Genomic DNA, 26,478 nt, shown 5'->3' with positions numbered 1-26,478 from the left:
GCACCCACGCCACAGGAAAGCAGGGAGGAACCGAGACAGCCCGCCAAAAATAGGCGCCGGGTCCGCCGCGACCCATGGGCGTCAAGCAGGCTGCGCCGCTCCTCCTCCGCCCCATGCGGGACGACGACGGCAGCAGCTGCTGTAGCGGCGGTGTGCGCGAGGGCAGCACGGCCCCGGTGCTGGAGGTGGAGCAGTCGCCCTCGCCGCCGCCCATGTCGTCCTGCGGACGATACATCCTGCACCGCGTCTGCCGGTTCGACACCCTCGCCGGCGTCGCCATCAAGTACGGCGTCGAGGTCCGTGCCTCACCCCCGTCCCTTTCGTTTCTCCCCCGCCCCGTTTCGTTGATCAATCCTTTTGGCCTTTTTGGTTGGTGATCTGCTTGCGCGTTCGTTGGTTGGTTCAGGTGGCGGATGTGAAGCGCGTCAACGGCCTCACCACCGACCTCCAGATGTTCGCGCACAAGATGCTGAGGATTCCGCTCCCCGGAAGGCACCCGCCCGCTAATCGCGCCGCGTCCCCTCCGTCCTCTTCCCCAAGCCACACCGATCACAACAGGTGACGCGCCGCGCACACCATGCTTCTTTCCTGTCTAGTTACTGTTACTGGATTACGTTTACATTCACGGCCCAACAATAATAGCGTCCCTTTCTTCTCTCCCTCCCCTGTGATAATGTGATTGCATTGCAACTGAACAGCTAATCTCTAGTATTACTTTGCAGCTTTGTGTTGAGGGCAATTTACATTGCAACTCTCTTTTTTTGTCGACACACTGTATCATTACATGCGTTCTTCTTTTTCATGCTCAGCGGCTCGAGTTGTCAAAGAAAATCTGGCTTCGTTTTGACTTTGCCTTCACTATTCTTGTTCGTAGGTACGTATATTACTAGTACATAATTTGGCAATATTCCACCACGGACACAAGTCAAAACCCGGCGAGGTAGGAAGGTCTGGCTTGGGCACTGGTGAGGAAACCACTGCCTCTTGCAGTACTCACACTCGCAGGCATTGTTGAGTGCGTTGAACTCTCACCGGGCACCTAGTGCAATCATGATGTGCATTTCTCTGAATCTTCCAAAAGGACCTGCCACTGGGTTTGCAAATGCTACAGGACGATGACACCCTAAGAAAAGCAGTGAGGAAAAATAATGCAATCCTGCCTGGCAACAGATGTGCAGCCTCCACATGCTATATCACTGCACAGTGCACACGCTTTATTCTTGACAGAGCGCATCTTTAGAAACTTGGACAGTCACAAAACATTAGAGATTTATCTCCGATGAATTTTGTTGTTAAATGAGTAAAGGACAGCATTTTTTTTAATCGATGCTCCACTATATAGATTCTTAGTACTTCCCCTCAGTTGGCATTTCATATGCTCCTGCCTTTCTTGTTTAATGTTGCTACCATGTGACGCGTTTTCACAATGCTGACTAGTGTCTTTGATTTCAGTGGACCTCTTTGCCAGGTATAATTCATTCTTTATCTGCAGTAACAATATGATTTATTTCAGAGAATGGACTACTCGTCGCCCTCCCAAAAATGCTGATGCCTTGGATCAACTTCTTAAACCACCGCGGAACGCAATTTCGCCGTCCATGAGCCTCTTGCAGGGATACTATGGTCTCACACCACCTCCAAAGCGGAACCCAACTAATGAAGGCACCGAGATGGCAACATACACTAGAGGTATATCTGTAACCGTTTGCTTGGATGGTTCCTGATTCACTGACCCACTAAGTTCTGAATCTGAACTCTGAATCGCCTCCAGGTCATCATAGGAAAGCTAGAAGCTTGTCGAGTGCCTTTTCACTTGAAAATGGAGATGCCAATAGGGAGATTGACGTTGCTGAAAAGCCAATCAGGCGGCGCCAGAAAGCCGATGGTGAGTTGACAACAAGGGAGGACAATGGCGGCAGCCTGCTGCCGAGGGCCGGGCAAAGCTTGGCACTGAGATCAAAGTCTGGCAGTCGACCAGATATGAACAATAGCCAGCAAGATCTTGTGGCGACATGGATACCTTCAGACGGGGATGGATTGCATACTGTGAAGAAATCATCAAGCAGTCCGGAATTCCAGGATTCAGACAGCAACAGCATTGCTTCCGTCTGGCTGAAGAGCAAGTGGAGCTTGAAACCAGATGCTTTCACCCTCCCTCTCCCTCTCCCGCTTTTCGACGGCATCCCAAAGCCTCTTTTCGACAGCATTCCAAAGCCAATTGCTGCATGGAGAAACAAGGCAGCCAAAGATTAGTAAGGTTCATAGCTTGGTTACATGTGTCATACTCTTCGCTGGTTTGTTTTGATCTTAGTTGAGGTGCAGGAGAGGCCTGGAGCCTGGAGGAGTTGATTTATATCTCCCCAGTCCCCAGCCAAACAAGGAAGAGTGGACATTGCAAACACAGAAAGCGCTTCTTCCATAACCTACAAAGACGGTGCTGGAAGGACGTGATGGATACCGTGATAATTTCTACATACATACTGTGGTGAATCCGCTGCGCCAAAGCAGCAGCAGTTGTTTTCCTCGTTATAAATTATACTAGTTAAAAGGCATGAGAGACTTGGGCTAATTTGAGCCTTCGAAGGTTATTATGTACACAGTGCAGAACTGCAGATAGACAATATAGGAATAAAGGTGACCGACAAGCAGCATGCGTGTCGTTTCCATGCACTAATAAAGAGATGGCTTTGCTCATTCCTCTGTATAAGTTGAGATTTTAACCTTATTATTCAAATAGGTAGCCGTAAATATGCTGATGAATCTTAGTGTGAAAACCTTTTTATTTGAAAATAGAGTTGTACTCCAATAATCCAGTATCATAATTATTACAGTGAACAATGTACACCTTGGGAAAATATAACAGTGTAGGTTTTCCCCTCATTTTCGACAGATTGTTCCTCCGATAAGTTCATGAAATTTCAATGTCGCAGAACGAACAAACGAATGAAATAGATCGTCATTTAGGTTCAAGGCCAGCTTCATGCGGCCATGCCAAACTGACAAACTACACTGGATCTACTACAACACCTGTAGCTAGAAAGTGCCACTGCTGCCAAGTGCCGACTAGCAATCAACTAGTGACAAGTACCAACATAGCAAATTTAGGTGTACCAGTCACAACCCGGGATGCAAATCCAAGCAACAAACAAAGTATACGGCATTTGAACTGAGCTATGGTTACAGTCCTTGTGGTGAAACCTATCCACCCAGGCTCAAAATCCTAGACTCAGCGCAGATACTAAAGAAAAAAGTACAGCATTTTGAGCTCCTTTTATTGTGATGGTTTATGTCTACTTGCTGACTACACGGTGTTTGAAGTTGAGATTTGTAAAAAAAAAAAAAATAAGAAGGAAAACATTGAAATTGAAGTGCAACAAGGATTAGAAGTTTGAAACAATCAGCTGGCTCTAAACTGCTGGCGGAAAGTAAGCTACGATGCAAACTACCATCTCATTCTACGGCAGGGAGACAAGTTCAGCACATGAACTAGCCATTAAAGTATTAACTTACATTGTTCTTACGTTACCCCCACATCACCGACAAACTAACATAATTACCATGAATATCGCCTGATATGGTCTACACAGGCTAACGAGGAAATGTGGTTGTGATCGCCTGCATCAAACTGTTTTACACACGCATCCTTTGGCAGCACGGGGCTTGCAAGGCATATTATTGTTGTACATGTTCCATTATTTCATGGGCACTTCCTTTGAATATAGGAAACTCCATGCTCTTCATACCTGGTGCGAAACAAGTAGCATGACTTGTTAGGTATCCAAGACAAGCAAGAAAAAACACACCTAAAATCTCAAGCTTACTCTGCTTTGGAGAACCACATTTGCTGGAACGACCCAAGAGATGCAAGAATGCTCCCTCCAATCCAAACACTGCACTCGAATCATAACAAATCAGTCATCTAATGTTTCACATCTTACATATGAATCTCAGTGCACGTGTCCACAGAAAACCGCTCTACCACATACCCCATTCACACACCACACGTGCTTTTTCCATGGTAGGTGGGCCGTGCAGTTTGGTCAAGATTATTTTCACTAGAGGAGGTAATAAGCAAGCTTTTATACTCAAACTTTTAACAGCTTTCACACTACAATTAATGCCATGCTTTAGCCCCAACAGAAACAGAGAACATGGGGTTGCAAAGCAGAATCTTCCCTACCGATCTCTCGGGGAAGGATAAAAGCTACAAAGACAAGATAACATCGCAGTCTAACCTGAATCGCCTCTCTACTGAGTTTCCACTTGCCAGAACCTTCACACGAGCAGCTTGAGGAGACTCCTGCAATAATTCAATGTGAAAAATCAGAACAAGCCTTACAAAGAGTGAGAGACCAAGGAACCATTTTCAACAGTTTCAACCATAGAAGTTCCCTTTTATGAACTACACTGTACTTACTAATCACCAGAACAAAATCAAAGATAATCTTTTCAGTCTACTTTTTTCTTTTAACCAAGAATCTACTATTTTTTTTAGCAAGGTCACATAATAAGTGGAGAAACATGTGTCAATCTTGAATAGATGGCCAATAAACTACTGAATGGTATGAAAGAAAACAGTAGCATGCTTAACATTAATATGATTACCCCATTTCCAAATACATATTGTTATAAAGCAATGATACAATGTCTAGTACAATCTTGACCATTACTTTTTATAATTCAATGTCAGTAAATTATAAAAATATACTGAGACGAATACTTCTTTATGAAAAAATCACTAATATTGTTTCAACATGAAAAATCTAAATATTTCTGTGTATACTGGTGGTTAAGGGGCTAAAAATTGGATTGCACTCTTTCTCAGATGAAATTTATTTAGGATGACATTGGTCCTAACTTTCCTGTAGAAATTACCTCTAGTACTTCTTTCTCTAGGCGCTCCTTCAACTGCAGAATCGATGATGAGCCACCAGAAAGCTATCCAGAACACAAGTTTGCTGATGTTAGAAATTGTATATCAAGAAAATTTATACTATAGGATTAATGTCACTGGGATCATGCATGCTACGTGAAGAGAAAACTTCAAACTGGAATTCATGTCTTTACCAAGATGCTGCTAAGTAGTTCCTTGCGTATGTCGACATCGCACCTATTTACGCTATCAATGACCTGGGTAGACATGAAGTATTAGCAATTTTAGCTATATGACGAACAGCCAGCGATTCAAAACAGTATCACACCCATATTCAACTCACCATCCGTGGAAGGCCACGAACTGACATTGAATCTGCAAACCCGTCAATCCCAGGAATAGTCTGTCAATCACAAAAATTGTGTGAGACAGAGACAGAAAGGTATGGAGAGTGGATGCAAGTCTGCTGAGTTCAAAAGGATTTAATTTTATAAACCATTGCTAACATCTACTGAACAAGAAAGCAATGAACCAGTTTTGTTCCTGCAATAACATAATCTTGTACGAGCACCAGCTACAAATCACTCCTAATAGCAAGTGCTATGCCTTTCCACACAACTCACCTGAGATAGAGATGGATTAAACAGAATGTCAGGAATCTTGAATCTATCTGCACCAACTTCAATAGTTCTGCTCAAACATCAGATGGATTAGTTAAAAATCCTATAAACAGTACAATGAGAAACTGCAGAGAAGAGCAGGGGAAAAGTGGGATATATCACTGCCATCCACCCCCTCAATGCATCCATGCATCCTACCTCACAGAGCATGTAAACGGTCATGAAAAAAATGATTTGGGTGGTTGGATATGAGATGATCCACCAATCTGCAAATGCTCCATGCATAATTTAAGTTATCAATAACTTGTCCTTTTTCCTTTTATTTTTAAACCTCCATTTCATCAAACTTTAATTGAAATTCTGTGGCATGGTAGAATTGATTGTTTATCAAAATTATCAAGTCTGACTACTGCATGATCCATTTATATGCGATCCAGAGGTGGGATGCACAGATGCACCAGGACCTTATGGCTGCCATATAATCTGTGGCTAAAAGATTTATGTATCCAACTTACTGTCCATCTGGAAGCTCGTATGAAGTTGTCGGAACATTTGCATATGCCACTTCTGCATGAAAATAAAGCAGGGAAAGTAAACACTAGAACATAACAGGAAATTATAGCAAGAAAACGCTTTAAGCACATAAATAAATGAAACAAACAAAATTATATTATGGCACTAAAGATGCACATAAAAGAAGCCAATAGCCCTCCATCGTAATATCCGCATAGAACATTCACTAGTTATTCCGAGGAATGGCAATACCCCTCTAATTGGTTACACACGAACAGTTACATAGGGTAGAAACAATATTAACGAGCATGTACATTAATAAGGTACAGCTAAACATGCACTCAAAGCAACTGCTACCACAAAAATATTGTATTTATATGACAGTATACCATCAAAGGCAGAATCCGGGACTCTGCAAACGGACTCCTTGATGTCACTAGCGATAGCTCTCTGTAATACAAAGCATCATTATTAAAACCATCGAGAGAAAAAAATCAACAACACCAAACGAGAATCAAAGGTGTTTTTCAATGAACATACCATGCAGGACAACCTGTAACTCTCAGTTGTGTTTGGTAAATCGAGATCTACAATCTGAAAGGAAAAACATGGAGTCACAGAACAAATACTGGTTGTTTGCCTTACATAAGTCTAGCTAGTAAATTGTAAATGTTAAACTAACTTTGTTTCTTAGACTCTGCTGACAGCCTGACACATGTAAATACCACGAACAAAAGTCCATACGAATGAGGGTGTGTTTGGTAGAGCTTTGATTCTGTGGTGAGAGTGATTCTATGGTGGAAGTGATTCTATTTGTAAAATCGTTTGGTATGCTAGTGGTGGAAGTGATTCTTGAGATAATATTATGTTGAAATCGAGGAGAATCAACCGGGAATCAAGTGGAAGCTAGATTTTTCAGCTCTCACCTCGCAATACAAATCGTGGAGTGATTCCCGCGCGGAATCCGCTCCCAGGCAGAGCGTTTGGCAGCGCAGGAGCTGATTCCCACGCGGAATCACTCCACGGAGCGCTACCAAACGAGGCCTGAATACAAGTTTTTTTGTGAACCATATAGTAGGAATAAAACCTATTCGGTGCTGCTAATGAGGTCAGCCAAAAGGAAGAGTAAGGATACGGCTCCGGCTATCTCAGTTTTTATGCTGGCTGGATCTCCAACTAATCAAACAACTCCATGAAGTCTTTCTTTAGTTGCGCAACTATATATAGTATTGATTTTAAGCACATTGCCAGATCATCTTACATGCAATTATTAAGTTTCAATAAAAAGGGTACATTTCAATGGTATGGGAAGTTCTCCCTTGGCTCAAAAGAATTACATGCACACAAAGAAAATATATAAATATCAACATAATTTAAAGAATCAGCACCTTATATTCTCCAGGACTGATCTCCTTCTTCTTGAATGAATATCTGGGCCTAATCTGGGAAGTGAACAAACAAGAAATGAACAGACAGCAAAGATCAGTATGCTATATTAAGCAAGAGAGAAGCTTACAACAACACCCTTGCTCTCCAAGCTTTTCATCATACAATCAGTTAAAAATTCACCGCCAATTGGAGAAGTCGACACAGACTGCCATCAGAAAACAAGTTAACAAAATAAAGGAAATTGTAAGCTTGAGAACAGAGCGAGATCGGATAGACATCAATATTACATATGCAGGGGTTCATGCTATACAACTTAACAGCATAACATATTAAGTGCTAAAACATCATTGGTTATTTACACTTTCCAAGCTTCAAATGGAAGTACTACTGAACAAACAAAAAAGGCAAAACCCAATAAATAGACACAGGAAAGTATTGTTTTGTGCACTTTCCCTTCACAATTAGTTATGAGCTTATCACATATTAATAGCATGGCATACCTTCTGCAAAACAAAACCATCATGCACGGCAGCAACCACAGTAGACCCACCGCCACTGTACCAAACATGACCACAAGTCATATTCCAGCTATGTCTCTCATGATGAAGCCCCAAAGGCCGTGAGAAATAAGACAAATGAATAAACAAAACAAAAATCGACACCACCAGAGTCCAACACACGGCAGAACTCAAAATTGAGACACTTATAACACATTTTATAAAATGATAAATGAACGAATATTGGTCTACCCAAGCTCAAAACCAAGATAATTTCCGAGAACCAAAATGGAGAAAAAATAAAATAATAGCATTAACCAACTAAACTATTGAAACCAATCAGTGAAGCGTAGTAAGAGTATTGTTAAGAGTATTGTAGGGTGCACTTCAAATAGAGGGCGAGGTTGGATGAGATAGGGCCATCCATGTTTTTCTAGATGGGATGATCTAATTTTCTGTTTGATTGGGATGGATGGGATGAGAAAGTTTTCTATTTGATTGGTGGGATTAGATTGGATAGGATGAGCTAGTTTTCCGTTTGGTTGGTGGGATTAAATTGGATAGGATGAGCTAGTTTTCCGTTTGGTTGGTGAGATTAGAGTGGACATGATGATACATTCATATTTATAGTACATGAGAAGAATATTAGTGAATTTTTCAGATTTTTTGGAATTTATCTGAGGCATTAAAAATCGCTAAAAGTTACAAAAGTAGGCTTTTTTAGAAAATTTTAATTAAATATTGGCTCATATTTTTTGGATCAAACCAATTAAAACGGGCTGCTAGTGAGCTCTAGATTGCTCATAAAAATGTTTAGAATTTGTGGACCACTTTTATACTTCCAAATAAAATCGCGAGTTAAATAGCAACGTGCATTTACACAGATGAGCACGCGGGCCTGGGTGGCTCTGTCCGACCGATTTGACCGGATCAAGCCATCCAGCATCTACAGGAATATTCCTCCATGCATGGCCGCCCCATCCGCTCTCTCGTGCAACCAAACAACAAGTGAACGTGGATGGCCATGTCCCACACGGCTCCGTCCAGCCATCCAAACGGACCCCTAATTGCTGAACGGAGTTGAATCAGTAGTAAAAATAAGATCCTGATTCCTTAACTTTGAGTTTCTGAATTCTCTTTATTTTTCCATGCGATGTGCATACTTATCAGTGCAAGCATTGCATAAAGAGGAAGGCGAAGAAAAAATTGCATAAAGAGGAAGATGCATTCGTTAATAAATTAACCGGTTTGCCATGAGCAAATGGGGCTACATTTGATATAAGAAACGGTAAGCTGCTGAGTGAAATATAATCAAGAAATGCTCACCTGTCAACCACTAAAGATGTAGCACGTCCAGATGCAAAAGATGTGAGCACCTGATAGCACAATCAACAATCAAAACTAATAAAATAATTAAATCAAGGATTGCTTATGACAGAGTCATACTGCATTTTTTGCTAGGAACAGCGCCGGCACTTTGTAGTTCTCAAACATAAGTTCTGCTGCCCTATAAAAACATGGAAATAACAGTCAGACAGGGAGGTTCAAGGCCTGTTTGTTTGGGCTGAGGCTTTTGGGCTTTTGCTGAAAGCTGGCTTCTGGCTTTTGGCTGTTGCCTTTTATGAGAAATTTTTAGGTTATCAGCACACCAAAAGCCAAAAAACCCAGCTTCTCAGCTTTTAGTTCATTTCATCAGCTTTTTAGCTTTTCAGAACCCTATTTGTTTCAGCTTTTGGCTTCTGGGAAGCAGAAGCCAGCCAAAAACTGAAACAAACAAGGCCTAAGTCTTTCTAAAGTCGTATGAAAAGAGTGTGTAATAAAATACAAATAAAACTTTGGGTCCATTAGGATAAATCCATGCTCCAAATATTCATTCACCCAACCACATCCAGAAGATAGAAAAATCCTTCAACCTCGACTCAACATGAAATTGCAACTAGCAGAGTAAACAAAGACAGAAATACCAACACAACAATTCCCAACAAGAAATGTGCAAATGACCTCTATTATGCAGCCATGTTTCCAAATCCTTAGTGATCTAGTAAAAAAGTATCTAGGCAAAACCAGTACTGTTCTTCCACGACTCATAAGACTTGCTAATACAAATATTTTAAATACAATGCACATGCACATACTTCTCTCTTTGTTGTGCAGTGTTTATAGATGGTTCAGCTATGAGCATGGGATGCTCCTCAGGATTGATCAACAGCCGCCGTCTGAAATGTGGAACAAGTTAGGGTGATAGCAAAGGGGCAGAAAGCAGTATCTTAAGATAAATTACATAACCACATCAGAATGAGGAAATCTTAATTTCATAAGCATTGGCTTATAGAGAAATCATAGTATCCCCATGAAATAAATCAATGTAAAAACAACAGTCTGTACCTTATTAGCAAGCATACCACAGAACTTCACAATCAATATATGCTATCAGAATTATTTTATTTTATTTTATTTTTTGCAAGGAAACACGCTCAGCACATTATGTCAAGTAAAGAGAAAATGGTAAGCACAACAATGTCAGATTCAAAGAGTGCCAAGATGACCACAATGCTTATTCTCAAGTTTAAACAGGAGAAAATTCCTGGAACCACATCGAGTAGATAGATAAAATTTACCTGAAAGCATGATTCCATATATTATTGACAACATCCCAATCAGTAACTGTTCCATCTTTCATAGGTGAAATCACCTGTTTAGGGGGAGTGGGGAGAGATACCGTCAATTGACAAAATCATGATCGTCAAAATTAATCATTATTTATGTGCAGGTACTAACCTCCATATGGTCCCTCCTGAACTCTAGTTCTTGACCTACATAAAGTTTGCGTTTTATCTTGGATCTGTCCACATCCATAGGCTTAGCTCCATTCTTAGAATCTGATGCAGAGTCAACCTCTTTCTCTGGCTTGGCTTCATCAGTATCCCCTGTTTGTTCAATTGAACCAACAACCTTGACATGCCAAACCAGATATAAAGCACAGTAAGATAATGTTATTCAAAAAAAAGCTTCTAAACTAGGTAGCTCACAGGCACGATTCCATGAAGGAATAACACAACAGAATTTCCGACCACTGCCATTATGCTGGCAAAGAAGAGGAAAATTTGTTAAACACCCAACACTTGTATTAAACAGTCAAATGCAAATCCTTTTTAATAATGTTATTCAGGCAACACATCTTGTACTGTTGTACCACATAGAAAATCCTTAACGTCATCACATGACTTGTCTTCCCATTTTTGTCATCAAAAAAGTAAAACTAACAACCTACTCCCGGAATACAGGATTAACTCATTAGGCCCATTGACTAAAAGGCGCATGGTAAAATCTAAAGAAAATAATATCCTATTTAACAACTTGCACAAAAAGATGTACTTTGGATTGTCAGTCACTTCAGTGGGATCTGAAGTTAGCCTCTAGAATCAACAGGTAGCAAGCCCAAACAAAACCATAACGCAGAAACTTCCAGCGCATGCACAAAAAAAATGTGTGCATTATTTGACTGCTGATGCAGATACCTGAGTACGCCCAACAGAGAGCCAATATTGACAACTATTCACCATGCGAGCTATGCTTCAAGGTTTGCAGCAACCAAAAAGCTGAACCACGAACTAACTTTGCAGTCAACCAAATTTTTACGTGCACTATGTCAAAATCTAGGTGCAGGTTCATATCTGCTGCGAAATTCATAAATTGACCCGCAACCTACCTAAAATCATAAGAAAGCCTGACATATATCAGTATAGAATGAAGTGGTACAATAAGCTGTCATGTTTGAACTAAGCATTTGATGTCAGCAACCTAAAATAACACGCAAAATTGAAACTAGAGCGCTAGTCTGCCAAGCCAAAAAAAAAAAAAAACTGCCAAGCCAAAAAAAAACTCCCGGAATTGCATTGCGCACTAAAGTAGCACCAAACCCCCAATCCAAAAAAGCTCCACGAACTACAACAGCAACATCACAACGAAACTTCCCCCAAATTACTTACAGACACCTCAGAGGCAACCACAATCCGACCCCGAAGCGTAATTCGAACACAACACCGGAACATCTAGAATTTGGAGGCAGCTGAGGAGCATTTCTCTCACCGATGGGAAGACGGCCTTGGGGGTGTCGTCCCCAGCGTAGCCCGCCTTGCAGCTGTACGAGCCCACATCTATGACGATTGCCGAGACCTCGTCTGCGGAGACAAAACGGAACGGTGGGCGCGTGAGATCTCCAGGGGTTTAGAGTTTAGCAGCAGCGAGGGGGAGAGGCGAGAGAGCTTACCGCCGCCGTACATGGCTGGAGATCCGGGGAGGACGGGCGCTCGGCGAGCGGAAACCCTAGCTCGCCGGAGACGAAGGGTGGGGGAGGAAGCAGGGAGGGAAGCGAGAGGTTTCGCTTGGCGTGTTCCTCCTCTCTGCTTGGGCTCGACCCCTTGCGATTTGGCCCGCTACGGTTTAGCCCGCTTGTCCTCCCTCGTCTCTGATGCCGCGGAGGGGGAAAAAACAAGAAGCCCTTGCCCTTTTCTGGACTTCAAATTCTACCACGTGGTTAGGCCATCTTCGGGGGATTCCCGATATGGATCAAATTTTCTTTACGAATTATTTTTTTTCCTTTTTAGCGTTTTGACGAGTTTTTTTACGATTTTCGTCACGAATGTATTTACAAGATCTTTCCTTTCAGAACAGAATTCTTTCTTATTTCTCTTCACGAATTTCTTAAAAATAATGTTGAAGATGAGAGAATAAAGAGAATGAGTGTTAGAGATAAGAGAAAATAAAAGGAATGGAAACATACAGGAAAATCGAGAAGAAAACAAAATAAAGTGGATATGGTTAGAAATTATCTTATATCTTTCTATTATTGTGATCAAGTACTATGTTTTTTCTTACGTGTCTAATTAAGATGGAATTTTTTAGTGTTAGATGACGTATCTGTCGATAGCAGACATCTGTGATGACTGGTCAATCTGCAAACTCTGTATTTTTAGTTTTAGGTAAAAGTTGTGTGAGTGCGTATATGTGTTGGTATATGTGCATGTGTTCATATGTTGTATTGAGGTTTCTCAAGAAAAAATTGTGTCTCAATAAAACTACCGTGTGAGATAAATTACTGAAGTACAGTACTGAGGAAGAACTCCGCTGTCTCAAATCCCAATCCATCTCCTTACATGGACCGGAGCGACTTGGTGCCATAAGACTTTTTCTTAAGAATTGGGACGTGTTGCGGCCATAAGAATTTTATCTCATCTCTACGAAGCGATACGGATTATGGAGAAAAGCACCATAGCAACATCAGCAATGCAGAAAATGTGACCTGTAGACGAGGAATGGGAGAACACGACACTTCTGTTCAACATCCTTGAACCGTCGGCGCACTCTCGGCCGCCTGCCCACCAGAGTACATGCATGCCGCCGCTGGGACGGTCCAGCATAACTGGTCTTCCTCCTGCTGCTCGTCCTGGACCCACGATGCCGCCGCGTTCACTGCCTACGTCGGCGGCGGTGCAGTAAGATGCGAACGCTGATGGAGGCGCGCAGCAGCTCGAGATGGTAACCGGCGGCGCTAATGGTCACCAACTTCTGGCTGTTTCTGATCACCAGCGAGCGAACGAGCAGCGGCCCGAGTGGTCAGCTCGTTCAAATAGCACTTGGGAGCTCCGGGTATGATCTTCAGCGAACGATTTTTGTGACTTTCACGCGGGGGCAACGCTCCACGATGGAGCTGAGTTCAGCGGGGTTTCGATCTCTCATTTTGTTTTTGCTCCGGAACTTCAATAACGACCGTACAGATAGAGTGACACTGTTAAAAAATAAAAAATTATTCAACTCATACGTATACGCCACTGGAATCCAGCCACAAGCTGGAGTATATATTGCCCTTACTATCTCCAGGAATGGAGACAATTTAAGCACATAAGCAGAAGTAGCTAAGGAGAAAACACAGGAAAACTGTAGGGTTCATTAAGGGTGCGTTTGGTTTATCGTCTTAGGCTGGGTGGGATCGCTCCATCCACCTTTTTACTCCTGCCGGCTGTTTCGTTTGGTTTATCGTCTTAGGCTGGGTGGGATCGCTCCATCCACCTTTTTACTCCTGCCGGCTGTTTGGTTCAAGATCAGAAACGGATAGGATCATCCATGTGGAGGGAATATTCGTTGAAGATCCTGAATCAATCGATCCTGTAAAAAACCCGGACGGACTCATTCACGTTCGTCTGCTGAGCGTTGGTACGTGTGATTTTATATTTTTTTATTTAACTCTCGATTTTATTTAGATTATAAGTGTGGTCTAAAAATTCTTTATGGACAAACTAGAGCTCATTAGCAACCTATTTTGATTAGTTTGATTAAAAAAATATAAGCCAATATTTAATTAAAAAGTTCTAAATAAATCTACTTTTATAATTTCTAACATTTTTTATTGCCTTCAATAAATTTTCAAAAATCTAAAAAATCACTAATATTTTTCTCATGTGATGTACTAATTTATAACTAACTCAGCTCATCCAATCTATCCAACCAAACAGAAAACTGACTCATCCTATCCACTCTCATCCCACCAACTAAATAGAAAACTGGCTCACCCCATCCATCCAACCAAACAGAAAATTGAATCATCCTATCTGAAAAACAGAGATGATCACCTCCTATCCAACCTCAACTTCCAACCAAACGCACCCTAACTAACTGATTCATCTGAAAATACATACCAGAAACAAAGACGTCTATCATATCATAGGAGCTTTTCCAAGAGTGTTTATGCAAAACTAATGCTCTTCGTCTGGAAAAGTTTTGCGCTTTTGGCCCAAGGTCCAGCAAAATGAATGCCACTGGGAAGCACCAAAACTTCTATACTTGACCCACCTACACCTAATTATCTGTTGTGCACTAGCTACCACCTAATTCTAAGACACTCCACAGTGCACCTTAGCAGCACAGAATGCAATAATGCTCATTGCTCCTCTAATCCTATATGTACCCTAAAATTGTCACAAGTTCTGTGGCATTGATCTCGAGGCAAATATAGGGGTCGTGAACCCTTCGGAGAAGTGATCAAGCCCTACATCATTTTAGCCAAGGTCCCAAGCATGATAAAATCGAGCAGTGAACATATCGATCGAAGTTATCGGAAAGTCGAGGCGCAACTGTCTCTGATAATTAAGATGCAGTCAATTCTTTCAGGTCCTGAAAAGAAGGATATATTTTGTCCGCTGAATTTGAAGACAATGTAACAGGTCAATTCTTTCAGGTCCTGTAAAAAAAGGATATATCCTGTGGGTATACAGAATCAATCGCTGAATTTGAAGATAATGTAACAGGTTGATATCCATATTGATGAGCCTTATCGATCAATATTTTTTCCATGCACGTTGCGCATGTTGAAGCACACAGAGACTAACGTGTTTGCACAAACGAGCAGAGAGGCAGCCCAGGGTTTAGCATGGTTTGCGATGCCAGCTTGGAGAGGAGGCGGCGCCTGGTCCCGAGTACATACCGGCATCTTAACCGTGGGCCAAATGACAAGACTGGGCTGGGCCACAAACAGAAAATGGAAAAAATAAGGAAACATATGGTGCATAAAGAAAAGAATGGACCGCTCGACAAGAGAAACTCACTAGATCTCTCTCCCAAAAAAAAGAGAAACTCACTAGATTGCTCTGGCTCGCTGGCTAGGATGACCAGACATACCCCGATCGATAAGCACCAGACATAAGAGTGCTTACCTTCCAATTAAAAAGGGGGTAAAACTCGCATAAGATGATGCAAAGACTTTTTAACCGAGGATATGGATACTGTTGCCCACACCTTCACATAAAACGCATGCAAAAGTTGGGAAATTAACAACTAGAAGAAAAGCAAAACAGAATAAAGAGAGGCAGGTCCATGTTTGTTTCTGAACAATGGAGAAAACTCTTGCGTGTTCTCTATTAATCAAAATCATACTTATATAGGTACAACAGGAGGAGCCGTAACAAACTCTAACGGAATCCCTAAGGCTAAGCTAAAGAATCTACTATTTTTTTTAGCAAGGTCACATAATAAGTGGAGAAACATGTGTCAATCTTGAATAGATAGCCAATAAACTACTGAATGGTATGAAAGAAAACAATAGCATGCTTAACACTAATATGATTTCCGTCATCATATGCTAGTTATGTTTACATGCTCATACATTTGTGTCTAGGTTGAACAGCATATGTTTTAATCAACTTTGTGATCTTTTTTCTTGCTAATGGCATAATGTATAATCCTTGGATGCGGGTTAGTTATATATACTTTATATGGATTAAATCATGCGAGTACATTTGTACTCAGCTGCTTTACAGGTTTTACAGGTGAGAAAAAGATAGCATTTGGCTATTTTACGTCCGCTGATGCTAATGATAGGAATAAGTAGGCAACTACTCAGTGGTCGTGCTTTTAGGGTGAAGCATAAGGACATATGGCTTCACTCATATTTTGTTGTCTTTAGTTTTTGTTTCCACTGCGTAATTTCTCTTTTGACTAGAAGTTGATCAATTTTAGTATCTTTCTTTTTTACTATAAATTGTTAAACTTGTAATATGATTTAATTACTCGCTTTTTGTTAAGTTTGTTTGTGATTGCTTATGTTGGAAATGCGTGTGTTCCGATCTTAGATACAAAACACGTGTCAGGGCTACCCTAATGATATTCTGTTTAATCATTGAAGTCGTGATTATATAGATAATCGACTTGGTGATTAATTAGAATATTATTTGGACAAGGAATTGGACTCGTGACTCGACGGACTCGTCAAATAGATATGTATAAGAGGGATACTTAAGACACCGCACGAATAAACAAAGAGCGTCATAAAAGTGGTTACGATGTTACCTAGAGAGCTCTTCCTAGTGGCATCGTCACTCCTGGTATACATATATGCTCGATGTGCTCTTTTTCGCAAAGGGCAGAACTGGCACACAAATGTTGTTCAAGAAATCCTTCGTCTTGAGATAGAACCATTCTTCCTTCCAGCCCAACCACGATGACTTAAGGCCCATCTCAAAGTAGGAGCTCGTGATGCCGTCATGAAGGGGGAATCCGCAGCTCCTGGTGGCCGACCTAGTCTTTAACCAAGCTATGTAAAAATACCTGAAGAGATCGAGGCATGGCTCGACTCCAATAAAGTTCTCGCATATATGAGCAAAGACGCTTAGCATGATGATGGAATTGTGATTGAGGTGGAGGTGACAGATATCGTAGAAGGAGATGACGGTGGTGAAGAATTCAAAAAATGACGGCACAAGACTGGCAAAAAGAAAGAGACAAACAACACAATCTCCCCCTTGCGGGAAGCAGGCACATCATCCCCCAGGCAGTACCCTAAAGAAAGGCGGCAAGGGAGCATACGATTGCCGTACATCTGCTTTAGCTTTACCGCAGTGCACTTGGATTTAAGAAAGTCTAGCTCTTTACCAGTGTGCGGCGCCATTGGGAGTGGCAAGGGTGGTTACGGAACACGAGTGGAGATAGAGACGATGTGCTCTGAGCGTAAGGTCTTAGGAGGCTGTGGGGAATGGTGAAGAAATTCATGGGTAATCTTTGAATTTCCAATTTATAGGGCCAGTGTGACATTCCAACCATCACATAGAGCTCAATCGTCTCGAAATGTCTCTCTCTCATGATGTTTATCTCTCTTGAAGTTTAAAACCTCCCCTCGGGATGTGGTTTCGTGGGCCCACCACGAAAGTGGATTGTGTTGATGGCCACTCCCAAGATGAACTCGTGTTGATCTGAGGCCCAGGTGGTGCAACTATGTCCATCCGCGATCATGCAACGAACTACTCAAACCACCACATCCGTGAGGGAGCTTAGGGCTACTGTCAATGCATAGAATATGGGGTATCATGTTCTGAGTGCTCACACCAATCAATACCAGTTGGTAGAAGATTATTTCCTGGACCACGGTTCCACTGCGTGATCAGTTTGCATTTTCGTGACCAGGATCCTTACCACATAAGGGATTCCCGTGACCAGCCATAGCTGATCACGGGATATGTATTCATCAAACTGATCTATTCTCATTAAATACATTTCACTCAAGTGTTTTACTTCCCTAGGGACTCCTCCCTAGCAAACAGATCGTGGCCAGTGCAATGGTTTCATGCCCCGTTTCGTAGCATTAAACGTTACGGGACGGGCTCGTAGGCGTGTCAGACTGCTTTACAGACGTTCATACGTGACCGGTGATAGAAAGGGGCAGATCAACTGACTGGGGTGACGTAGGCATGGAGGTGTCCAGCGGATGGGATGTGCTCGACAACTTTATCAGAACAAAAGGGACACGTGCGCTGACTATTTTAAAGGAGTCTATGGGTGGAAGGGTTGACTAAGGTATGAGTCAGTAGAAAAATGGTTCACTTGTAAGTTCTCATTTTCTCTAGTATATAAAGAAAGGAGAATCCAGTTTGTAAGGGGAGAGAGATGTAGAAGTAAAGAAAATTCATGTGTAACTAGTTCACAAATACTAATAACAAAATACACATGACATATGACTGTTATCCTTATGAAAGACTAAACTTAGATAATCCATGTGTCTTGAAATCATCACAAATATATACACACTGTAAGCGTCATTCATACATCCATCAACTGAAACACCTAGAATCATTATCAGAGATTAACCCTCTCTACTTTTACTAAGGAGAGAAAGAAGCCTGTCGGGCGAGTATGTGACTGCGAGGCTAAGTAGTGGAGAGGTCCATGTCCTTGAGTGCAAACTCTTGGTGGTGACGTGTGTGATGAGATGTAGCGTGAGGTCATTATTGGAGGCAGTGAACACCATATTATTGACGCACATGAGGAGGTAGGCCATGTCATTGCCACGGCGCAAGACGAATATAGAGGTGTCGGAGCGCATGACGACGGAGCCTATGACTTGATGAAGGTGGTGAAGTGTGTACCACGCACGCCGTGCTTGTTTAAGCCAGTACACAGAACGGGATACCCAGCACACACGCACGCGTTTGTCTCTCGCTAGCAAGTGGACCCCACGGATACGATGACGAGGCACCACGCACGGCATGCTCCAAACGCGGCACTCCCTCATCGTCTCTTCCGATGATCCCCGCCTTATAAGACGCCTCGCCGGCCGGCCGGCCCAACATCTCCACAAGCCTCGCCTAAACTGTGTTGATTTGGGTGCAGTAATCGGCTTTGATCCATTAATTGTTTAGACAGATCGAAGAGCCATGAGGGCTGGAAGGCGTCGGTTCAACGTCGGCCGCTTGGCAACGGCCACGGACCCCGGCACGCTCCGCGACGCGTTCGCCGAGTTCCTCGCCACCGCCATCTTCGTCTTCGCCGCCGAGGGCGCCACGCTCTCCCTCGGTAACTAAGCACACAGGCAGCACCCTACGGGCTACAAATCAAGTGTCTATTAATTTTTACGTCATCATAACACGCATATATATACGCGCGCGCGTGCCTGCAGGGAATTGAAACAGGGCATGGTGCGCGGGCTGGTGGCCGTGGCGCTTGCACACGCTCTCGCGCTCGCGGCCGCCTTGGCGTCCACCATGAACATCTCTGGCGGGCACGTCAACCCGGCCATCACCTTCGGCGGCCGCGTCCGCTCGCTCGTCTACCGGACCGCGCAGCTGCTCGGCGCCGTCACCGCCGCGCTCCTGCTCAGGCTCACCACCGGAGGCGTGGTACGTCACTTGCACGCACGCATGCATACTTAAGCTGCCTTGGTTTGCTAATTAATTGCGTCGCTGACGTACGTTTGCATGGATTGATGCATGCAGCATTTGCCTGAGTACGCGCTGGCCACGGGCGTGGAGGGATGGCACGCGGCGGTACGGTGCTGGAGGCGGCGACGGCGTTCGGTCTAATGTGCGCGTACTACGCGACGGTGATCGACCCGCGAAGGGGCCGGCCACGTCGGGGAGGTGGCGCCGCTCGCCGTCGGGCTCCTGGCCGGCGCCAACGTGCTGGCCTGCGGCCCGTTCGACGGCGCGAGCGTTCGGGCCGCCAATCGTGCCGCTGGGGTAACCAGTGGGTGTACCGGGCGGGACCCCTGCTCGGCGCCGGCCTCGTCATCAACCCGGACATCGAGGAGCCCGCGCCCAACTGCAGCAGCCGTAGTGCGTAGCAGACGTACTGGAGAACGTCCTTCGAATAAAAGCAGCAGCTCGGGCAGCGTGGTCGTGTCCTGTTGGTAGCTAGCTAGAATGTTTTTATGCATGCAGTGTGTTCGTGTGGGAGTGAAGATTTTGTGCGTGGCTGAGTTGTGTGTGCTCTGCTGCTGTGCGATGTGGTAGTAGGGGTTTCGCCCTGGCCGTGCCAGCGTCTTCTTGTACCTTGACTATGTTGTTGTTTCAATAAACTCTGTGCGTGTTAGTGTCCGTGAGGAAATAGAGTTTCAACTAAATTTAGCGATCCAGAATGCATCTTTACATTCCAAGGTGTAAAGTATAAATTCCGTCACAAGCTTACAAATAATTCTCCTTCAAGAACTATAGTTTCCATCATAAATTTCCAGAGGTAGGGTACTTACAGTGGAACATGTCAAGAGCTATGATTTCAGTCACAGACTCAAATACATGTGCTCACATTTATAAAATGTCTATGGTATCTTGATGTCCGGTTGATATAAAGATCAAAAGTTGTACTTTTTATTAAAAAATTATAAATTTTTAGGATTCTATCTTTACGTCTTAAAGTTCACAATCATTTTCACGATAGTATATTTAGCGCATCCTTTGAATAAGGGGTATTTTTCACAATTTCTACGGAATTATTTCCTATTAAACTTATGAACTCTTCTTTTTTTTTTAAAAAAAAATCATTCATTCCACTTAGGCCTCTAGTATTCACATGTAAAGTCACAAAGGTGGTCCCTACTGCCTTGTTTTTATTTTAATATGGTTTTAGCTGACCAAAATGACGATCAATATTCCTACTAAATACTTCACAACTAAGAAATTGACTGTCTATATCTAAAACATCATTCTTTTATAAAAAAACATTTAATATCTCACGTGTGATAATCGTAAAAAACGTTTATACTTTACCACTAAAATTTAACTTCACGTATTTTAAAATATCACTTTCTTATAAAAAATATTTAATGTCTCATATATGATGACTATAAAAAAGGTCAAAGGCGAGCAAAAGTTAGTGCTCGCCAGCCGATGTTCTCTCTTTTCTCTCTTCTGCCCCTTGCATTGCATTGAAACATGTGCTACATCAGACAACTCTGCGTCCACTTGTGTGCCTCCAGAAATTCGAATGAAAAGCTGGGACCCACTCACATCTGTTTCCTCTGCGAACCGCTACCCACAGCACTGACCACAGGTGGACCGTCACACAGAATCCTCTCTCCATACGCCTACGACGTCCGTTCCCATCTTCCCTCACTGACGATCCTACCCGAGAGAAAGGCGGATCCACAGGTCAGTGAACTATCAACGGCGACGTGTCCACAGCCGCACTACTTTGGCGGGTGCTCGCCTCCTCCTCGCCTAAACTTTGGGTGCAGAGGGGCGGAGCCAGAGGCCGGCGCAGCCTCCTCCTCCTCCTCCTCCGCCTCCCCACCGCGCCTAGGCCGAGGGCGGTGAGAGGTGTAGCCCGAGGGGAGACCCGGAAGCGTGGGGAGAGGCACGGAGCAGGACCTGCGCCGCGCGGTCGCCGTTGCAGTCTCCTGCTCCGTCGCCGCCGCGGCGGGGCCAAGGAAGACGAGAGGGATCGAGGGGGAGCGGTGGCCTGAGGCGCTTCGCGAAGGTTCCAGAATGGCGGTAAAAGCTCCCTCCCCTCCCTCGTCTGCTCTCGTCTGCTCTCTTCCTTCCATGTACTGTTAAAAGATGATCTTTTTTTTTGGTTTGATGAATTGTGGGTAGTAAAATTTTCTTCTGCAAGGGTGATTTCGCGCGTTAGATTTAGGTTTTGTGATGTTGCAAGGAGCAAGTTTGTTGCGGTGTAGTGGTAGACTAGCAATCGTTCCTGCCCCCCTCTTCGTTTTGTTCCATGGCATGAAACTCCAAGCTGCGGTTTTTGCGCCGGAATTGGGTTAGAGCTTTGCACTCTGGTTGTTCCATTTTGGGATTGCTGGTGCTCTGGTTGTTCCATTATCAAATGAAACCAATCAACTCGTGTCACAGGACTGGATTAGTGTCAGCGATGACAGTGATAAGTTCGAGTCGGACAATGATGGCGACGTTGAGGAGGCGCCGACCTTTGAAGCTGCTGGTGCCGGTCCATCAGCACCGGCCTCGAGGAACATCGATGCTCCTGGCCCGTCCACACTGGTAACTATTACAATGCATGAACTCACGAGCTAGTTGTTCTTCAGCACATATAACTATTACCTTGTTTCTTGGGGTTATGATCTGTGTGTGCTGTTTGTTTGTGGAACTGTCTGAAAGGTTGTTAATGGGAAGGCTGGGCCATCTGCCTCTTTGGTGGAACAATTTGTGCCGATGGGTTTCACGGAGGACATGATCTTGAAGGCCATGAAGCAGAATGGTAAGTACAGTATTAATTGATTTCTTCTTATTTATTTAGGTGCAGGTGATATTACATACTCTGTTTGGCTGCTGCTTTTGCTTTCAGGTGATGGTAGCACAGAGTCATTACTTGAGCTTCTTCTCACCTACAAGGTACTTGTCTATGCGCTTGCTTTTTATTGATTATTTGTTGATGGTCTTATTAAATGGGGAGAAAGAGGATTTGCATTTACAAGGGATGTTGTGAAATGCAGGCAATAGGTGATGACCCTTCAGTGGGTAACGGCTCTGCTTCTGGTTGTGCTCCCCAGACTGTTGATGACAGTGATGATGATGGCATTCTTGAAATTTGGGATGATGAGGGTGCTGGTGGGAGCAGCAACATGAGTCCTAACTCTGATGATTCTGGTGATGAGGTATTTTCACGCTCCCCCTTGGTGACTGTTATGCATTTACTTGTGGTTCAATCAATTATACTTATGCATTACACTGGATTCATGTTGACTACACCCTTTCATTTTTTGTACTCGTGTAAATCAACTACTCACGCCAAACAATTATATGGTTTCTTACTTGCATCGGTTCCCTTTGTTTTCAAACAGGTGTTAGCTAAATAGCTGTACCAGAAATAGGATGTGTTTTTTTTACAACATAGTACCATGAAACCAGAAATCTGTATTTTGTAAGCAGATCGTTTTGGTAGTAAATGTTGTTGTGTGACACATAAACCTTTGAGCTGCTGCATTTCGTCTTATGCATGCAACTACGTTTCCTGTGTTAGTGATGTTCTCGAATAACACGACTCTGGGGAATAACAAACTGAATTCCTGAATCATAGCTCATTTGTTAATGATGAATTTCTGAGCACTTATGGCTGTCTGTGCTGTTCATTTTTTGACACCGATTAGCTGGACCCCCCCCCCCCCCTCTTCATTTTTTCTGGTGTTGTAGACTTATCCATACAATTTTATCTTATTTTTAATCCAATATATCTTTACTAGCGTCCTCTCCTACTGTTTTGATTCAAAAAAAGTTTTGTGGTAGTACCGCAGTAGGGTAGAATCTGTGTCATGTTACACACACCGCTTCCTTTTTGGTTTCATATCTGCATGACATTCCCTGTTTAATCCCTCAGATGTTACCTACATAACTGTCCATCTGCACCAGCACTAGAAATGTACCCTTTTTTTCTTCTTTAGGGTGGGTGAGAGTGGGGGTTGCTTTAGGTAAAGTCACCTATTCCCCATATGATTGTTAAATTAGTTTTCAGGCCCAGCCATAGGCTTCATGTCCTCTTGATCTTTAGTTAGCTCTTTTTTCCTATGGTGGCTGTATAGTGCAACAGCATTCATATTTCAATGTAACAGTGAACTTGTCTTGTGGTTTCCAGTTTGGCCATGCAGCTGAGAGTTGGGTGAATTGGATTTCTACTGGGATTCCTTTTTTATCCAGTACCATTTTTTTTCTCAAACGAATGAATCGTAATAGAGTAGGAAACCAGCTAATTATTTTCCTGACTCGTCTATTGTTCCGATGATTCAAGAATTTTAGTTGTCCTTTGGAAGGCAACTCATCTTCTCTTCAGTGGTGTTGCAAGTAAAATATTAAATTTAAGGATTAGGATGTTGTAACCAAATTGTATTGCTAATTCTGTTCTTTTTACACAGGATTTCTTACAAGAAACGTCTCAGAAGGACGAGAAAGTCAAGTCCTTACTGAAAATGGGTTTTCCTGAAGATGAAGCCACAATGGCTCTTACTAGATGTGGTATGCTCTCTATTTAAGTCACTGCAATTGTCTTTGTGTTCATGCTTGTCATTCATCTTGTTTATAGTGCCATAAGTGTGGTAGTATTTTGTATTTTCATCACCTTGTTCCACCCACCTTCTAATGACTTTGATTCCTCAGCAAAATAAGCAAGTTTTTCAGAAACCATGTTTCTATGATTAAGTTCCATCCTTGAAAGTAGTCTTTATGTTCTTATGTAGAATCAATTGGTTGATTAACAGCATCGCTATATTTAATGTTGTGTCAAATTTCTAATTGTTTTGCTTCAGTTTTTAAAACTTTCCTCAAGTGCTTAAACTTGAAACCAGTAGTCTTGGTTGCATCTTCAACTGAGATAACCTGATCTAGTGGCTTCTTGCCAAGCTTGATTTACTGTTTGCATAAAGTCAGGGTGAACCAGTAACTTTCGAATCTGAATACAGCATTTAGTCATGCCTACCAAATTCTGCAGAGTAAGGCATATGATAAAATATGTGTCTTACAAGAGGAATAAATAGAGTGTTTAGGAACTTATCTATCCAATATGTAGGTGTAAAGAACCAATCAAGTTGTTCTAGTAAGGGCACTTCTTGCTTGTTACTCCATGCATATGCAATTCCTTCCATTGGAAATTCAGCCACGCCTTTACTATTAATAGCATCATTGAACTCTTGCATGCCAGAAAATTATCCTTTTCTTCCCTTGAAGTAGGCTCATAAATATTTGAAAGAAACCAAGTTAAAACCCTGTCCACTGATCGTGTATCTTATGCTGTCTCCTGTGGTTTAAAATTACTCAGGGCAGGATGCATCTATCTCTGTTTTGGTTGATTCAATATATGCTGCACAGACTGCCGGAGATGGTTACTGCGGCAATTTCTCCGACCATGAGGTAGCGTTTAGTTTAACTGTCCATTTGAATCAACAAAAAGTTTTGGTTCTTTTAGTTTAATAGAATAGCAATAGAGCCAAAATGTTTTGTTGTTGTTGAATAACAATAGAACTGTGTTTGTAATTTTGCAGGATATTTCCTACGGAGGAAGAAAGAAAACAAGGCTCATGGAAGGGAACAAGAAAAAGAGAAAGAGATTTGGAGGCGAAGGACAAGGAAGTAGAGGGGCCTTAGATGGTAGCCATGATGAGCCAATGCCTCTCCCAAACCCTATGGTTGGATTTAACCTGCCCAATGAGAGGTTAAGGTCAGTGGACAGATGGCTACCTGCACAAGCTATTGGGCCACCGTACTTCTACTATGAGAATGTGGCGCTTGCTCCGAAAGGTGTCTGGACAACGATTTCAAGGTTCTTGTATGATATCCAGCCTGAATTTGTGGACTCGAAGTTCTTCTGTGCTGCTGCCAGGAAAAGAGGTTATATACATAACTTACCACTCGAGAACAGGTCCCCTCTCCTTCCCTTACCCCCAAAGACAATAGCTGAGGCCTTCCCCCGTACTAAGAAGTGGTGGCCCTCATGGGACCCAAGAAGGCAGTTTAATTGCCTCCAGACTTGTGTGGCTAGTGCAAAATTGGCAGAAAGGATCCGCTTAGCTCTTTCAAATAGTGAAGATCCACCACCTCTAAGAGTTCAGAAGTATGTGTTGGAAGAGTGCAGGAAGTGGAACCTTGTGTGGGTTGGTCTGAACAAAGTTGCTCCTCTAGAGCCTGATGAGATGGAGTTCCTGCTTGGCTTCCCAAAGGACCACACCAGAGGAATCAGCAGGACAGAGCGCTACAGATCACTTGGCAATTCCTTCCAAGTGGACACCGTTGCTTACCATCTCTCAGCGCTTAAGGATATGTTTCCACATGGCATGAATGTGCTCTCCTTGTTCTCTGGTATTGGAGGAGCGGAGGTAGCTCTCCACAGGCTCGGGATACGCATGAAGACAGTGGTTTCTGTTGAGAAGTCTGAAGTCAACAGGACTATCTTGAAAAGCTGGTGGGATCAAACGCAAACAGGCACGTTGATTGAGATTGCTGATGTACAGACTCTAACTTCTGAGAGGATAGAGTCGTCTATCCGTAGAATTGGCGGGTTTGACCTGGTGATCGGCGGTAGCCCGTGCAATAACCTTACTGGGAGCAACCGCCACCACCGAGATGGCTTAGAGGGCGAGCATTCGGCCCTATTCTATCATTATTTTAGGATCCTGGACTCTGTGAAGTCCATTATGGAGCGGATGTAGTTTTTTAGTGTAATATTTATTACCATCTTTCCAGATTTTTTTAGCATTTGCTCTATGAGGAAACTAGTTAATGATTTGAATGTTGACTGTTGTAATTCTCATGTCACTGTGATTTAGGCCATTTTTAACCCCCTTCAATGATCAAAGCAAATCGTCACAAATTTGTGGCATTGGCGA

The 26,478-nt window shown here is 43.0% G+C and overlaps 3 protein-coding genes and 1 pseudogene across 4 annotated transcripts; 3 read left to right on the top strand and 1 right to left on the bottom strand.

The window, feature by feature from the left end:
- Positions 1 to 2,680, top strand: LOC133911383 (uncharacterized). Its single transcript, XM_062353606.1, has 4 exons — positions 1 to 296; positions 407 to 558; positions 1,514 to 1,689; positions 1,772 to 2,680. The coding sequence occupies exons 1-4, from the start codon at positions 75 to 77 to the stop codon at positions 2,251 to 2,253; spliced, it is 1,032 nt and encodes a 343-aa protein (XP_062209590.1). The 5' UTR covers positions 1 to 74; the 3' UTR covers positions 2,254 to 2,680.
- A 793-nt stretch (positions 2,681 to 3,473) lies between these two features.
- LOC133911382 (actin-related protein 4) lies at positions 3,474 to 12,359 on the bottom strand. Its single transcript, XM_062353604.1, has 20 exons — positions 12,163 to 12,359; positions 11,982 to 12,073; positions 10,671 to 10,844; positions 10,511 to 10,584; positions 10,028 to 10,108; positions 9,339 to 9,399; positions 9,219 to 9,268; positions 7,896 to 7,950; positions 7,523 to 7,600; positions 7,395 to 7,448; positions 6,547 to 6,600; positions 6,396 to 6,456; positions 6,009 to 6,060; positions 5,497 to 5,563; positions 5,217 to 5,276; positions 5,068 to 5,130; positions 4,876 to 4,938; positions 4,236 to 4,300; positions 3,822 to 3,890; positions 3,474 to 3,743 (listed from the first exon to the last, which is right to left on the bottom strand). The coding sequence occupies exons 1-20, from the start codon at positions 12,173 to 12,175 to the stop codon at positions 3,698 to 3,700; spliced, it is 1,332 nt and encodes a 443-aa protein (XP_062209588.1). The 5' UTR covers positions 12,176 to 12,359; the 3' UTR covers positions 3,474 to 3,697.
- A 6,731-nt stretch (positions 12,360 to 19,090) lies between these two features.
- Positions 19,091 to 20,314, top strand: LOC133911991 (probable aquaporin TIP3-1; annotated as a pseudogene).
- A 1,021-nt stretch (positions 20,315 to 21,335) lies between these two features.
- On the top strand, positions 21,336 to 26,478 carry LOC133911381 (DNA (cytosine-5)-methyltransferase DRM2-like). Of its 2 annotated transcripts, XM_062353603.1 has the most exons (9): positions 21,336 to 21,640; positions 21,762 to 21,911; positions 22,004 to 22,150; positions 22,268 to 22,367; positions 22,455 to 22,501; positions 22,603 to 22,764; positions 24,016 to 24,115; positions 24,915 to 25,006; positions 25,138 to 26,478. In XM_062353603.1, the coding sequence occupies exons 4-9, from the start codon at positions 22,322 to 22,324 to the stop codon at positions 26,299 to 26,301; spliced, it is 1,611 nt and encodes a 536-aa protein (XP_062209587.1). In that variant the 5' UTR covers positions 21,336 to 21,640; positions 21,762 to 21,911; positions 22,004 to 22,150; positions 22,268 to 22,321; the 3' UTR covers positions 26,302 to 26,478. The 2 variants fall into 2 exon arrangements, with proteins under 2 accessions (XP_062209587.1, XP_062209586.1); XM_062353602.1 differs by lacking the exon at positions 21,762 to 21,911 and having other exon boundaries at positions 21,337 to 21,640.

The sequence above is a fragment of the Phragmites australis genome, chromosome 3, assembly GCF_958298935.1.
Source record: "Phragmites australis chromosome 3, lpPhrAust1.1, whole genome shotgun sequence".
Lineage (NCBI taxonomy): Eukaryota > Viridiplantae > Streptophyta > Magnoliopsida > Poales > Poaceae > Phragmites > Phragmites australis.
The sequence above is the reverse complement of the archived record's forward strand: the minus strand, read 5'-3'. Positions and strand labels throughout refer to the sequence as shown.

Bases quoted from the DNA above. Each gene is read 5' to 3' on its own strand.
- LOC133911383 (XM_062353606.1), top strand. From the start codon at position 75: ATGGGCGTCAAGCAGGCTGCGCCGCTCCTCCTCCGCCCCATGCGGGAC. The intron at 297-406 runs GTCCGTGCCTCA...TGGTTGGTTCAG, and splicing joins CCATCAAGTACGGCGTCGAG to GTGGCGGATGTGAAGCGCGT. The intron at 559-1,513 runs GTGACGCGCCGC...GATTTATTTCAG, and splicing joins AGCCACACCGATCACAACAG to AGAATGGACTACTCGTCGCC.
- LOC133911381 (XM_062353602.1), top strand. The intron at 22,368-22,454 runs GTAAGTACAGTA...TTTTGCTTTCAG, and splicing joins GAAGGCCATGAAGCAGAATG to GTGATGGTAGCACAGAGTCA. The intron at 22,502-22,602 runs GTACTTGTCTAT...TGTGAAATGCAG, and splicing joins AGCTTCTTCTCACCTACAAG to GCAATAGGTGATGACCCTTC.
- LOC133911382 (XM_062353604.1), bottom strand. The intron at 7,601-7,895 runs GTATGCCATGCT...TTCTGATGGCAG, and splicing joins ATGGTTTTGTTTTGCAGAAG to TCTGTGTCGACTTCTCCAAT. The intron at 3,744-3,821 runs GTAAGCTTGAGA...GTTTCGCACCAG, and splicing joins ATGTGGTTCTCCAAAGCAGA to GTATGAAGAGCATGGAGTTT.